At 43.9% G+C, this 16,121-nt stretch overlaps 1 protein-coding gene across 2 annotated transcripts in view; it reads left to right on the top strand.

The window, feature by feature from the left end:
* Window positions 1-9,770, top strand: part of ATP7B (ATPase copper transporting beta) — a 114,273-nt gene extending 104,503 nt beyond the window's left edge. For both annotated transcript variants that reach the window (XM_089680331.1, XM_089680330.1), the window contains one exon: window positions 8,784-9,770. In XM_089680331.1, coding sequence (XP_089536457.1) covers window positions 8,784-9,042 — 259 coding nt within the window. In that variant the 3' untranslated portion in view covers window positions 9,043-9,770. The remainder of the gene's footprint in view (window positions 1-8,783) is intronic.
* Window positions 9,771-16,121: the final 6,351 nt, after the last annotated feature.

The raw sequence follows: 16,121 nt of genomic DNA, 5'->3' as shown, positions 1-16,121 counted from the left end.
CAGCCGGCATTAATCATATGTCATATTCCATTGGTAATTGATGAATGAAATATACTGCAATGCTTTCATTTAGATACTTATATACAGTATACATGTACAGGCACACTAAACAGGTCCTGTCTACTCCTGATATCACTCTGTGTATATTCAGCTGTTTTATACAGTCGTAGACAAAGCTCTCAACCAGGCCTTACTTTGGATCTAAATCCCTCACTCTTACTTTCACATTTGCCCATCCTTTCTGATGCAGGGCTCTGTATAAAAAAAAAACTTTATTATGTAAAGCAAACCTCCCAACTTTCTAAGATGATAAAGAGGGACATCTTCTAGTGCAAAGTATATATGCAAAGGACACACTCTTAAAATTCCCTCACCCTAGGTTCACACTACTGCGGGCCACAAGGCCAGCATTTGCTCGGGCACGACAGACCATTCATCTGAATGGTCTGCTGTGCCCACATGTCCCACAAAAAAGGTGCTTGCAGATTTGAAAAATGCTTTGACCATGCCGTTTTCCTGCGGTTCCCGTACCTGCAAATGTGCTGCGAGCTCAGATGCATGTGGGTGCAATTCAGAATGGCTGCAGGTGGTTTTGGGTGCAGAAACAGGTGCCATTCCTGCACCCGGAACCAGCCTGCAAGCAAGTGTGAACCTAGCCTTAGCCAAACCATGAAGCATTTTTGCCCCAAAATTTGTTAGACTTTCAAGTGCTTTTTTTTTCTACTTTTCATTTCTACTGGATTTTCAGAATAAAAAAAAATTATATTTTAGAAGTTGGATTGAAGGCTGATTCAGCATAATACTTTTAGTTGTTAAATTGTGCATTTTTTTTAGAGCGATAACAATAATATGTGGGGCTGCCAGATGGCTTGTGGCAACGCATCCCATTAATATTTCTGTAGTACTTAGACTGTGTAACTACTGTGACAGGATGAACGGCGAGGTGATAGAGGGACGCTATGTGTCACCTCGCATATGCTCATACCTGACCGTTTAGGTGGAGTCCACTCCGGGTTTTCGGGGCCACAGTTAAGCAGGTGGGTCCGGACCAGAGTTGGGGCTCCACTGATGACCACCAACAGGTGGTATAAATAAGGCAGGGCTGGAGCAAGGAGTTGCTCGTGGCCTGGGACTCAGAGAGGTGTTCTGAGAGAGCTGTGTGTGTACGATACCTACAAGAAAAGGTTTGCTTTTGTTTTATTTCGGTGACAGGGAGAAGCCCTTCACCTCTGAGAGAGGAAATGCCTTTTGTTTAGTTAGTGCCTGGATGGCGAGGGTTTATTTTCATGTTTTGTTTATTTTCTGCAAACCTTTTAAATAAAGCTGACAACCAGTCAGATTTTGATGAAAGCCTGCTGTGCGGTCTACCTTTGTCCCAGGGAAGGAGATCCCCCACCTGAGCTAACCCCACACTACATACAAGGAGTTTTGAAGTAATAATTGTTAATCTTAACATACTGATAAAAAAACACAATTTTTAAAAAATAAATATTACTTAAAACAATCCAAATTAATATCTTAAAATTCACTACCCACAATAGGAATTTTAACAACATGTATGTTTAAGCAGACATTGTGCCCAATACTTTCTCTACGTGGCTAATACCCTTACTAGATATTACAGCATTTTTTAGGCCCAGTTTCAGCCTTTACAGAATTCCAGTCATCAGCTTACTTGCTGAAGAGTGGATTAGTCCATCCTCAACGTGTCTCACAGTTTAGCTCCCGCAGGATAATAGACAAAGGTTAGTCTATAACATCTCTAATAATAAATACACCATTAGCTTCTCATAGTTGAAAATAATGTTCTCCCAATCCATATCCAGTAAGTTACCTTACATTGCAACAAAAGCTTTCCAAATACCATAATGGGGGTGAGCTACCTAGTCAGTACCTCTAGTGCAGACAAGTGGAAGCACCTGGGATATTTAACCAGAGTCTGTGGTCAGCGATATTTAGAAACCCAATATGCATGCTCACATTGTTGATCTATTCATTTAACCCATGGCTATTTGCAGCTTTTACGTGGACATTTTGGGGGTTGCTGAATTGCTGAAAAGTGAACAACTGCTAAACTATGCAAATGAATTTGCTTGTGGACACTACAGATACCAATGAATCAGTTTCTACACAGTAAATTAACACCTCTGCTTCAGGGGGACAGAGGGGTTGATTTTCTAAAGGCAAATAGACTGTGCACTTTGCAAATGCAGTTGCTGCAGAGCTTTTTAAATCAAGTGAGCTTCACTTTGCAAAGAATACCCAGTCACTTGCAAGGAAAATTAAAAAAAAAGCATTTTTGCTTGCATATGATTGGATGATGGAAGCCAGCAGAGCTTCCCCTCATTTACTAAACTTTGGAGCAGCTGCACTTGCAAAGTGTACAGTCTAGTGCCTTTAGTAAATCAACCCCAGAGTGTTTGCTTTTGGCAGTGTCAGCATGGCTATGCGATGCTTGCATACGTAAGGAATCTACAGAATACCCTCTCTGGCGCCCCTTGACATAGAATACTAAATACATTCACTGCATGGGATCCTGTAAGGTAGGCTTTATGGGGCCCCATGATCACCCACCACTGGGTATGGGCACAGCCCTACTGCAAGGGAGAATTGTCAGAGTTGGGCTTTAAAAGCAGGGTGTGCCACTGTCTGATAGATACTTTGGTACCATAATCACACCAGCATCTGTAAGGTTTTTTTTAAGTTGACTTTTAATAAAAATGTATTGTGCCAACTTTACTCAGCTTCCTTGTTGCACAAACGTGCAGGCCACATGATGCTTTCTGCTGTAGCAAAATATAGCCAGAACTTCTCATCCATTTCACAACATCCCTCTCCCTATGGGATGAAAATTATTTTTTTTTATTAAATCGGCTTTTTTTCTTATGGTTTAGAGCAGCGATCTCCAAACGTTTGAAACAAAGGGTCAGTTTACTGCCCTTCAAACGTTAAGGGGAGGGGGGAAGACTGTAGCCAGTGGGGGTAGAAATTTGCCTGGCATTGGTAGAAGGAAATGGTGCCATAAGCTTCGTGGTCAGTGGGAGTAAAAAAATGACATCATTGGTGGTCAGTGGGAGTAAAAAAATTACATCATTGGTGGTCAGTGGGAGTAAAAAAAATGACATCATTGGTGGTCAGTGAGAGGAATAAAGCCCCATAATTGGTCTCAATGGGAGAATTGGTTCCCCATCTCTAGTGTCAGTTGGAGGAATAATGCCCGATTGTTGGTGTCAATGGTAGGAATAGTGCCCTTTCTTTTGTGTCAGTGGGAGGAATGGTGCCTTGTATCGGCCCCAAGGGATGGAAAAAGGCAAGTAAAGGCCACATCCAAGCCAGGGGCTGCAGTTTGGAGACTCTTGGTTTAGAGCTTCCAGAGTACAACCTTTGTTTTTTATCATTATTCTTAGTATATTTAACTACAAAATGTATTTTGGCACTTCTGAGGCAGCATGATTTTGTTTGGTCCTACAATCCCTTGTCACAAAGTCCTGTACTACTATCATCACACACATCAAGACTGTGCTTCCCCTTCACTATAACTTCTCCATGGTGATATTTCAACTAGTGAAAAATGATCATCTTCTGCCTTTTCCTGCAACTTTTAAGTGCTTCAGGTACTACAGAAGTAGATATAGGAGACTAGTAAATAAAGACTGGGGTTGATTTACTAAAGGCAAATGGTGCACTCTGCAAACTGCACTTGCACTCTGCAAGTGCAGTTGCTCCAGAGCTTAGTAAATAAGCAGAAGTTCTGCTGACTTCCATCATCCAATCATGTGGAAGCAAAAATGCTGTTTTTTTATTTTCCTTGCATGCGATTGGGTATTCTTTGCAAAGTGAAGCTTTACCTCATTTACTAAGCTCTGGAGCATCTGCCCTTCCAGAGTGCAACTGCACTTTGCAAAGTGCACGGTCTATTTGCCTTTAGTAATTCAACCCCATAGAGTAGAGTAATTCATCCACAAAAAAGGCAGGAATATTCCACTAATGAGGGGAACAGATTTAGAGCAGAATCAGAAGTCATTTGAGGTTAGTCAGAATAATATTCTCACTGCACAAGGCTGCATGTGGTCATTCATTATACGCTGTGGCTTCTTCCTTGTTTTCACCTATTCTTTACAGTCCAAGAACGTTTTAGAGTTCTTGTTCCCCTTGGTTTGTAGATATTTTATAAAATAGGTACCCATGTGCCTCCTTATTGATTACCTCCATTCTGAGCTCCTTTACCTTCTTTGTGTCTGGCACGCCATTGATTCCATGGCGTACTTGTTGCTCCCAGGGGTTCTATCTGCAGCATGCTTATAAACAGAAAACCAGGAAGCTCTGCAATGCTAATGTGTTTGGGCTTCCAATAACCGCTACTGTGAGAGGAGGTGACTGGAAGTTTGCCTATGATTCCGACTCACTCTGCACCCTATTACTGGTTAAAAAGTCTAAATAACAGCTTGGACTTCACCAGAGCACCCAGCAAGGAGCAATGGGGTGGTGACCCTTGGGATACTTTGCTGCAAACTTACACCAAGTCTGTGGCCCTTGGGTTTGCCTCACCAGGGAGTCACGTGAACAAGGTGGCTAAACTGAGGAGACAGAACAGAATGAGGGAGCAGGTTGGTATCCAGGCAGAGATCAGTGCAAATGTTATAACACAAGATTATTCAATGTACAAGCAGAGGTCGAGGCAGGCAGCAGGCAAGAGAACAGCTGGGGTCCAAGTAGAGACTGAGTTGTCAAGATGGGCATCGGGGGGGAAGGGGGAGAGGGTGCTGGGGCCAGTTCATTCATAACATGTTAAATGTTACACCCTGAATATGGGTGTAACATATTTTGAAAGGTGAACTTATCCTTTAAAGATAGCTAAAGAGATAATTGGTGTCAATGGATACTCTCCTATGAAACAGAATCTCTCATTGCTCAAGGAACCCCTAGAAACCTGCGGAGGAACCCTATGGCTTCATGGAACCCTGGTTGAGAAACCCTGATTTAGAGTATTAAATCAAGTAGGTCAGTATAACAGCCAGGCTGCTAACATTATTAGAAGCATATAGGTAATAGCTTGTCCCCAGGGCTGGTGCTTCCACTAGGCAAACTAGGCAGCCGCCTAGGGTGCACTGCCACCTAGGGTTACCTAGGCGCAGCACAGGCCAACACTGTCTGTGTGACCTATATACCTTTTGTATGAATTCTTCATTTCTCTGAGAGAGTTTCCCTCTCCCCATACACAGGGAATGATGAGGGAATGAAGGTATCTATACTCTGCACAATTGTCTCACAGCCATTCAACACCATTTAGTGTGTGTGTGTATATATATATATATATATATATATATATATATAAAACAGTATTCCATGTAGCAGTGAAGTGTCGGCTCCCCCTAGGATGGGAAGTGATGACATTACCCCAGGACCCAGAGCAGTCTCTGATCAGAGGATCGGTCTGTACATCTCCGGTACACACACCGGCTAGTGACCGAATGGGGCATGTCCATCGCTGGCTCCGCCTTCTTCTACACAGCTGGAGCCAATCAATAGGTGGGAGTGTGCTCTGGTTGCAGGGTTAACCCTATGTGAGTAGAATGATCGGGGCCGATGTGAGGGAAGCAGTGTAGTGATGGGAGGCTGCTTGTCCTCACTGAGAGCCACAGCCTGGACTCCGCACCCTGGCAGGAACCATCAGAGGTGAGCCAGGGTGGGGGGCAGACAATGGTCAGGGTGAGGGGAGCGAATGCTGATTGATCATGTGGGACGCTGCCACGTGATGAATGATCCTTCAGCTGAGGGGATGGGTGGCAGAGGGGGAGAAGGAAAGGAGAGAGGAAGATGCTGGGTGTCTGGGATCAGTGTAGCAGCTGAGCTGCGGCTCCTTCCAGTGTTCCTCTCAGACCCAGTCCCTTACTGCAAGCCAGCTGGCGGTTGCTAATCAATGTGGAATTTTGTAACTCTGTCTCTTTTTTGGGGGGAGGGGTTCTCTGTCTGATTGGTTATTACAGTCAGGGCTGTGGATAAGGGGGTACCACCAGTCCTCCTGCATGGGGCCCAGGCCTGCAGGGGGGCCCAGGCAGCTGGGTGATTTGGATTTGGACAGGAAGGGTGAATGGGGCAATTACTGGAACCAATCCTTTTTGGCTCTTTCTGTAGCAGCTGAAAGCTGGGTTCTTCTCCTCTCCCCGCTTTCAGCTACTGCAGTGAGAAACATATAGGGGATCAGTTCCAGTAATTTACCAGCCTCTTCCATTCCTGAATGAACACAATGAGTGCTCTGTACTGATCACTCACTGTGTTAATTCATAACTGAAGCATTGTAAACTGTGTTTTTTTTTTGTGGGCATGGGGGGCCCTGTTAGGTTGGCTGTTTGGGGCCCTGTGGTTTGGGGGAGCCCTGTCAGGTTGGCTGTAAGGGGCACCGTGTTTTCTAACAGCAACCCTGATTACAGTTAATTTATAGTTGGTTAATATATATTTTGTCTTTATTATTGGTGCTGGTGGCATCTTATGGCACCTATTTTTGCAAATTAAAAGAAATGTAACAGTTTCATGTTTTGTTGATTTAGTAGTAAAAGATTTTATTTATTTATTTTAAAAGGGGGGGCGCAAGTAGCTGTTCTTGCCTAGGGTGCAAAATAGTCTAGTACCGCCCCTGCATGACCTTTATTAATGTGCTGGCCACTGTTACACAGTAGGTGAAGTGCACCACTACAGAGGTTAGAATAGTCAGAGCAGCAGACATTGTAGAAGATGTCTGATTGAAGAGTAAAGTGTAAATAATAACAAAGTCATACACACTACAACCGAAAACAATCTACATATCGCATTCCCCCTCAATACATTTAAAGGTATAGTAGATTATAAACAAACAAACACATAGAGCATATCTTCACCATTTATGAACAATCGGCAATGAAAATAGTCACTTTTGCATACATATTTTGATTTAACTTTGACATTATTATTATTATACAGGATTTATATAGCTCCAACAGATTGTGCAACGCTTTACAATATAACGGGAGACAATACAGTTACAATACACTAAAAACAAGAGGATTAGGAGGGCCCTGCTCATAAAAGCTTACAATCTAATAGAGTGGGGCAAATGGTTCAAAAGGTTATAACTGTGGGGGATGAGCTGATGGAAGTGAAAAAAGTTTTATCGGAGTAGTTATAGGCCTCTCTGAAGAGATGAGTTTTCAGGGATCGCCTAAAGGCAGCCAGAGTAGGGGATAGCCAGACAGATTGAGGTAGAGAGTTCCAGAGGATGGGAGAGGCTCTGGAGACAAGCATGGGAGGAGGAGACAAGGGAGCTTGAGAGCAGGAGATCATGAGAGGAGTGGAGAGGACTGTTTAGGTGATATTTGAGACAAGATTGGTGATGTAGTTCGGGACAGACTTGTGAATTCCTTTGCAGGTTGTTGTTTGAATTTTGAAGTTTATTCGTTGGGCAATTGGAAGCCAATGGAGGGATTGGTAGAGAGGGGTGGCAGACACTGAGCAGTTGGTATGGTAGATGAGTCTGGCAGCAGCATTCAGCAGGGGATAGACTATGGAGAGGTAGGCCTATGAGAAAGGAGTTGCAATAGTTAAGGTGAGAAATAACAAGGGGGTGAATGAGTAGCTTGGTGGTTTCATTAGTTAAATAGCGAATTTTAGAGATTTTACGAAGGTGAAGTCTACAAGTTTTTGACAGCGATTGGATTTGGGGCCGAAATGATAGGTCAGAGTCCAGGATTACACCTAGTACCCTGGCTTGACGGGAGGAACTGATATTTGCATTATTGATCTTGATGGAAAAGTCATGGAGGAGGGCAGGAGTTGGGGGGAATATTAGCAGCTCAGTTTTAGAGAGATTTAGTTTAGGAAGTGGTATGACATCCATGTCCATAATTTCCCGAATTCATTTTGTGCATGTAACCATCTGAGCCAAAGTATTCAAAAAGTAGATCATGCAGAGTGATAGGAAGAATGTGTTAAACCACTTTCATGCTGTGTTAGTTGAAATCCAGGACACCCTCCGAGACTTTCACCATTTCAGGACTAGTAGTTGTATAGCCTTTATTCACAAGGAAGGATAGGCTGGAATAGAACTAAAAACAAGGAGGTTGTGAGCAGATATTGTGGGGAAGCAAAAGGTGTTTAAGGAGCAGGGTACCTATCCATCACTGTAGGCAGTGAACGGTACATGGTGCCTGAACCTTCACAGCTACCTGGGGTTGAAGCTACTTGCTTTAAATACATTAAATTATATAATGTTACTTGAATCTTGATGTGCTTTGTGTATTTCTTCTAAATCTGTGCAGTAATTCACTGGGAAACTTTTCACTCTGGGTTACTGCACAGAAAGGGACCAATGCCCTCCGTGTGGAAGCAGTAGTTTCTCTGCAGAGGTCAGAGCTAAAGCTCTCCAATCAGAAAAACACAGTTTTCCTACTGATTGGAGAGTTTTAGCTCTGACTCAGCAGAGGGCATGTCGGACCTCTGCAGAGAGACCATTGCTTCAGCACAGAGCAAAGCTGTCTGCATCTTGCTGGTAGGGGACAGGTTTTTCTACTCAGGCTGTGGATACTTTTTAAAAAGGATAAACTTTGCACACCTTATTTAGACAACTGAAACTGAAAGGTCAGCTGGGTTTTGACAGTGGGAGTGGGAGCATTTTCCAGTGTGGTTTTCTCAGTGTTCTTTACTGACTTGATCCCATGTTATGTTTATTCCTGTACCAATCTACAAGTTTTGGCTTGTCTTAGGTAATCATGGATATTTAATAACTTTTTTTGTATGTGTCATTCTTTCAGCTACAATAAGCCAGACACAGACACATATGAAGCCCAAGCCCAAGGCCACATGAAACCTCTCACACCATCACAGATAAGTGTTCATGTTGGGATGGATGACAGAAGAAGAGATATTTCCAGTAATTGGGACCAGATCAGCTACATCAGCCAAGGGTCTGCAAACAAAATCTCTCGACAAAATTCTTGGCAGTCAACAGGAGAGAGACTGGATAAATGGTCTATTCTCATCAATGAAGCTGATGAGGACCAGTACATGTAAAATCATGAGCTAAAGGTGTAAAAACACTCGGACTAGAGATGGGCGAGGGAGAAGTCTTTCCATCTATATTGTTCCACATTAAAAAAAACGCAGTTATGACTGGAATTAGATAAACTCTTAATATAAATTCACATTTTCATTGCGCTGATAAAATCTCCTAATTTCTTCACGTTTTTCAGTTATTTACAGTTTTGTTAATTAAAGACAATAACCAAATCTTCATCTGGATACATTGTCTGTAGTGCATAGGGATTATTGTTCCTCGTGTTCTCCTACGAGTGACCACATTGCTGCTGTAGTCTGAGTTTTTATTAGTTGTAACGAGGACAAAAAGTTCGATGCAAATGTTCATTCAACTGAATATCACTGTGAATATCACATTGCAGCCTTTGGAAATAACCTGAATGCTGATCTAGCTTTTCTTTTTTATAGATATTTATTTTTGTACGCGGCAGCGAATGAATACAGAATATTTGTAATTTCAACAATATAGGGTATCTTAAAACATAAATACAGTTTGTACCATATTTACATGTTTGGTAGTCAATTCGGACACTAGGTTAATTGCCAACGAATGTTGATAGTATACTTTCTTTCCTTCTTGTCCAAATGGGGGCAAGTAGTATGCCCTTCCCACTTGAATCGTCAAGATTTTCTCCTTGCTGTTTATATTATGAAATGTATTAAGTAGGAAACGACAAATACAGGTGAAACTCGAAAAATGTGAATATCGTGCAAAAGTTCATTTATTTCAGTAATGCAACTTAAAAGGTGAAACTAATATATGAGATAGACTCATTACATGCAAAGCAAGATAGTTCAAGCTGATTTGTCATAATTGTGATGATTATGGCTTACAGCTCATGAAAACCCCAAATCCACAATCTCAGAAAATTAGAATATTACATGCAATCAATAAAACAAGGATTGTACATAGAACAATATCGGACCTCTGAAAAGTATAAGCATGCATGTGTACTCAGTGCTTGGTTTGGGCCCCTTTTGCAGCAATTACTGCGTCAATGCGGCGTGGCATGGAAGCTATCAGCCTGTGGCACTGCTGAGGTGTTATGGAAGACCAGAATGCTTCAATAGCAGCCTTCAGCTCTTCTGCATTGTTCGGTCTCATATCTCTCATCTTTCTCTTGGCAATGCCTCATAGATTCTCTATGGGGTTCAGGTCAGGCGAGTTTGCTGGCCAATCAAGCACAGTAATCCCACGGTCATTGAACCAGGTTTTGGTGCTTTTGGCAGTGTGGGCAGGTGCCAAGTCCTGCTGTAAAATGAAGTCAGCATCCCCATAAAGCTCGTCTGTGGAAGGAAGCATGAAGTGCTCCAAAATCTCCTGGTAGACAGCTGCATTGACCCTGGACTTAATGAAGCACAGTGGACCAACACCAGTAGATGACATGGCTCTCCAAATCAACACAGACTGTGGAAACTTCACACGGGACTTCAAGCATCTTGCAGTGTGTGCCTCTCCATTCTTCCTCCATACTCTGGGTCCTTGGTTTCCAAATGAGATGCAAAAGTTGTTCTCATCAGAAAAGAGGACTTTGGACCAGGTCTGTTTTTCTTTAGCCCAGGTAAGACGCTTCTGACGTTGTTTGTTGTTCAGGAGCAACATGACAAGAGGAATACGACATTTGAAACCCATGTCCAGGATCCGTCTGTGTGTGGTGGCTCTTGATGCACTGACTCCAGCCTCAGTCCACTCCTTGTGAAAGTCCCCAACACTTTTGAATGGCCTTTTCCTGACAATCCTCTCCAGGCTGCGGTCATCCCTGCTGCTTGTGCACCTTTTTCTTCCACACTTTTCCCTTCCACATAACTTTCTATTAATGTGCTTTGATACAGCACTTTGGGAACATCCAACTTCTTTTTCAATTACCTTTTGAGGCTTTCCCTCCTTATGGAGGGTGTCAATGATGGTTTTCTGCACAACTGTCAGGTCAGCAGTCTTTCCCATGATTGTGATTCCTACTGAACCAGACTGAGAGACCATTTAAAGGCTCAAGAACCCTTTGCAGGTGTTATGGCTTAATTAGCTGATTAGAGTGGGACACTTTGAGCCGAGAATATTGCACCTTTTCACAATATTCTAATTTTCTGAGATTGTGGATTTGCGGTTTTCATGAGCACGGCTCCATAAACATGCAGCTTGGGAGCACTCAGGCACTGTGTGCCTCCATAGCAAATGGCTTGCTATAGGGACACAAAAAGAAGAGCAGGAGCCAAGACCGCCGATGCTGAACCCGAAAAAAAGGAGAATTGGGGCCGACCTGTGCAATACCACTGCACAGAACAGGTGAGTATAACATGTTTGTAATCTTTATTTACAAAACAAAATCTTGAATGTAGTAACACTTTAAGGTGGACCTGAACTCACAGAGTGATGATTTGCTAAGTTACCCACTACACTCCCTTCCTGCCCAGGTCAATTTTCAGATTTTATTGCTGTCACACTTGGGCAGTCATGCAACACTGTACTCCTATTACACTTTTATATTTTTTTTGAGACAGATAGAGCTTTCTTTTGGTGGTATTTAATTACCACTGGAATTTTTATTTTTTTGCTAAACAAATTAAAAAAGACCAAAAATTTTACCAAAAAAACTTTTTTCTTAGTTTCTGTATCAAATTTTGCAAATAACTCAGTTTTCTCCTTCACTGATGTTCACTTATGAGTCTGCACTGATGGGCACTGATAGGCTACACTGAGGGGCATTGATGAGGCAGCACTCACTGATGGGCACTGATGAGACTGCACTGATATGTGGCACTTATGGGCACTGATAGGCAACATTGATGGGCACTGGTAGGCAGCACTAGTGGGCACTGATACGGGGAACTGATAAGCCCTAATAGATGGCACAGATACGTGGCACTGATGGGCCTACACTGATAATCACAGCACAGATTAGCAGTGCTCTGATTATCTGTGTAATTGCCCCCTGTCTTAGTAACTTTCAGGTTTTATTGCTGCCCCAGCATTCGTTAAAGAGATTTCTCCTCACTTTTGCAGGGCAGAGTTTCTGTCTTTCCTCTCCTCATACTGTGACAGCTTGTGAGGAATGGAATGCTGATAACCAGCAAGTTTGTTTACATGTGATCAGCTGTGATTGGACACAGGTGAAAACATGGTAAAGGACTGCTGTGATTGGCCCTTTACCACAATCTGTGATTAGCTGCGTCCAAGGGACACAGCGATCACAGAGCACGCCGGATGCACGCCCCAGGGGGCACATGGGGTGCATGGTTCTGGGAGGACATCCATGGACGCCCTCCCAGCATGAGAAAGCCTCGCTGTAGCTGTGTTTCGGCTATAGCGTGGGTCTGAAGTGGTTATGGGAAATGTTAATTCTACGTAGGAAATACCCTGAAAAATCAACCCCCTGTCTTGAATTCCTGAGGAAAACAACAGAACATTTAGTTTGCCCATAGCTCTTTATCTAAAGTGTGGGATCATCTAAAGCACTGCGGTCTCTGATGGCTAGTCGCACCAGGAAAACCAATTCATCCGTACCTGAGGTCAGAAAAAAGTAAATGCGACTAAAATACAGCATGAGTTATTTTATCAAGTCATGCGGTATTTTAGTAGTGACAACTGACAGCTGAATGTAAACAAATTACCGGCAATTAAAAAAATAAATTAAAAAAATGGTGTGGGGTCCCCCCTCCCATCTATACCAAGCCTTTCGGGTCTGGTATGGTTTTTGAGGGGAACTCCTACGACAAAATTTAAAAAACAATGGCGTGGGGGTCCCCCCCAAAATCCATACCAGACCCTTATCCAAGCATGCAGCTCGGCAGGTCAGGAAAGGGGGGGTGACAAGCGAGCGCCCCCCCCCCTCCTGAACCATACCAGGCCACATGCCCTCAGCATGGGGGGGGTGTTTTGGGGCAGGAGGGCCCCTCCCAAAGCACCTTGTCCCCATGTTGATGGAGACAAGGGCCTCTTCCCCACAACCCTGGCCGGTGGTTGAGGGGGTCTGCGGGCAGGGGGCTTGTCAGAATCTGGAAACCCCCTTTAACAAGGGGGCCCTCAGATCCCGGCCCCCCCATGTGAATGAGTATGAGGTACATGGTCCCGATACTGATTCACAAAAAACAAAAAGTGTGTGAAATAAGACAGGACACGGTCTTTGACAAGTCCTTTTTAAAGGAAAAAACTAAAAGAATGTCCCCCGCAGTAGATCCAACGTCAATCATAATGTCCGCCTTCGCTGTCTGTCTGCTCCGGTGGTTTGACAGTTCTTAAATAGGTAAGGGGTGATTGACATCATTGCTGTCACAAGGGGTAAGGTCACATGTGTGATGTACCTGGGTGGCCCCGCCCCTTACCTATTTAAGAACTGTCATACCACTAGAGCAGGCAGACGGCGGGAGCCATCGTTGGATGCGGAGCCTTTTTTTTAAATTATTTTTTCCGGGTTGGCAGCATGTGGACGGCATCGTCATTGACGTTGGATCTACTGTGGGGGACATTCTTTTAGTTTTTTCTTTTAATAAAGGACTTGTCAAAGACCGTGTTCTATCTTTTTTCACACTACACTATTATTTTTTTTTTGTAAATGATTATCGGGACCATGTACCCCATACTCATTCATATGGGGGGGGCTGGGATCTGGGGGCCCCCTTGTTAAAGGGGGCTTCCAGATTCCGATAAGCCCCCTGCCCACAGACCCCCACAACCACAGGCCAGGGTTGTGGGGAAGAGGCCCTTGTGGGGAGCCACCCTGCCCCTAGGCACCCCCCCATGTTGAGGGCATGTGGCCTGGTATTGTGTAGGGGGGGCTCGCTTGTTACCCCCTTTACTAACCTGCCGGGCTGCATGCTCGGATAAGGGTCTGCTATGGATGGCAGGGGGGACCCCCACACCATTTTTTTTTATTTTGGCGTGGGACTTCCCCTCAAGATCCATACCAGACCCGAAGGGCTTGGTGTGGATGGGAGGGGGGACCCCACGCCTTTTTTTATTTATTATGGTGCCGGTTTTTAAATGTAATTACTGATTTTTTTTCTTCACTATAGCTCAGAAATTCAGCTGTCACTTTCCCCCAGCTAAAAGAGAGTTTCCTTTTTGATTACTGTATTTCCCCAAGTTAAGAGAAACAATGTTTCCTTTTAGTTTCTTAAAAGAAATAAAGTTTCCTTTGACTCCGGGGAAAGTGACAGCTAATTCTGTGAGCTATAGTGGAAAAAAAAAAAGCCGGCAATTGCATTGAAAAATTGGCATCGACATACACTTCGTATTGCACAACAAATTTGTAAAAAATTTGTAAACCGAGGCATTATTTTCAATGGATTTTCATTCGTAAACCGAAAATTACGTTACCCAAGGCGCTGGTAAACCGAGGTATTTCTGTACATGGTACAGGGCCAATTTATGTGACCCTGTACCCCACTAAACCCCACTGTACCCCACTCTGTGATCAGCTGTGGCTGAGGGAAACAGCGATTACAAAGCATGTCACTGCATGCTCTAGGAGCCCTGCATGGCTGATGGGGAAGGCCGTATAGGCACACTCAATGCAGAGGCCAGACAGGAGGTAGTTAAAATACATACAAATGCTTGAAATTAGATGCACATTGCCTTCCATTGATGTGCATTGTATGTGTGTTAACATGCGTTGTTATGAGCATTAAATCGCTTTGCAGGTTATTACCTCTGACATCACATCCAGCCGATCATAGACCCCGTGCACAGCAGGCAGAACTCCACGTTTCTTCAACGGCTTGTCAAAAGTTGATATTGAAATGTGAATGTGTCGTGTTTGACATCCCAAAGCTATCTGAGGCTCGGCTGTGAGAGGGGAAGATCCGCTCCTAGCTCAAATCCCTCTATACCACCTAGTCTGGGTCCATGGTGACTGTTGACTCCTAACATTCACAGGACTGTCATTAGCTCCCAGTGGTTGAATGGAGGTATGGAGGAGTGAAACGAAGGTAAACCAAGTCCAGCCTGCTGCAAGATTTTATTTGGCCCACTGATGTAAGGGGGACTCTGATGTAAGAGGGACTCTGATGTAAAGGGAACTCTGATGTAAAGGGAACTCTGATGTAAGGGAGACTCTGATGTATGAGGGATTCTGATGTAAGGGGGACTCTGATGCAAGATGGACTCTGATGCAAGATGGACTCTGATGCAAGATTGACTCTGATGTAAGGGGGACTCTGATGTAAGGGGGAGTCTGTTGTATTGGGGACTCTGATGTAAGAGGGACTCAGATGTAAAGGGGACTCTGATGTAAGGGGGATTCTGATGTAAGGGGGACTTTGATGTAAGGGGGACTGTGATGTAAGGGGGACTGTGATGTAAGGGGGAGTTTGATGTATTGGGGACTTTGAAGTATTGGGGACTCTGTTGTAAGGGGGACTCTGATGTAAGGGGGACTTTGATGTAAGAGGGACTGTGACGTAAGGGGGATTCTGATGTAAGGGGGACTCTGATGAGCTCAGGATTTTTGGTGCTTTGTTCTAGGCCAGGCTGACATGTCTGTGAAATGGCAGAGGAATGCAGTGCACTGTACAGAGCACACATCACCATCCATGGTGAGAGTTAATGATGGGTGCAGCACCATGCGACTCACTGCAACATGATGTCACATAACAGTCAGGACTTGTCTCCCCACAATTCTCCCGGGTGGGTGAGTGCATGGAATGGGCTGCTCTATCCGCCATGTTCAGGTGTAATTACACATTCCCCCTGGCAGTACTCGGATTGTGGGATCAAATCCCAACCACGGCACCACCTGCCTGGAGTCTGCATGTTCTCCCTGTGCCTGCGTGGGTTTTCCTTCGGGTACTCCGGTTTCCTCTCACACTCCAAAGACATGCTGGTAGGTGAATTGGCTCCTGTCTAAATTGTCCCTAGTATGTGTATGTATGAATGTAAGTTAGGGACCCTAGATTGTACGCTCCTTGAGGATTAGGGACGGATGTGAATATACTATATGTACAGTGCTGCGTACATTGACAGTGCTATATAAGTACCTGAAATAATAAATGTGAAGATGTAAATGGCCGTCCTGGTTTGTTTTCTCTGTTGAACTAAATGCTGATTATAAAAGAAGAAA

The sequence above is a fragment of the Staurois parvus genome, unplaced genomic scaffold (genome assembly GCF_062004578.1).
Source record: "Staurois parvus isolate SC_StPar_1 unplaced genomic scaffold, SC_StPar_1.0 ptg000242l, whole genome shotgun sequence".
NCBI classification, from domain to species: domain Eukaryota; kingdom Metazoa; phylum Chordata; class Amphibia; order Anura; family Ranidae; genus Staurois; species Staurois parvus.
This window is presented reverse-complemented; position numbering and strand designations above follow the sequence as displayed.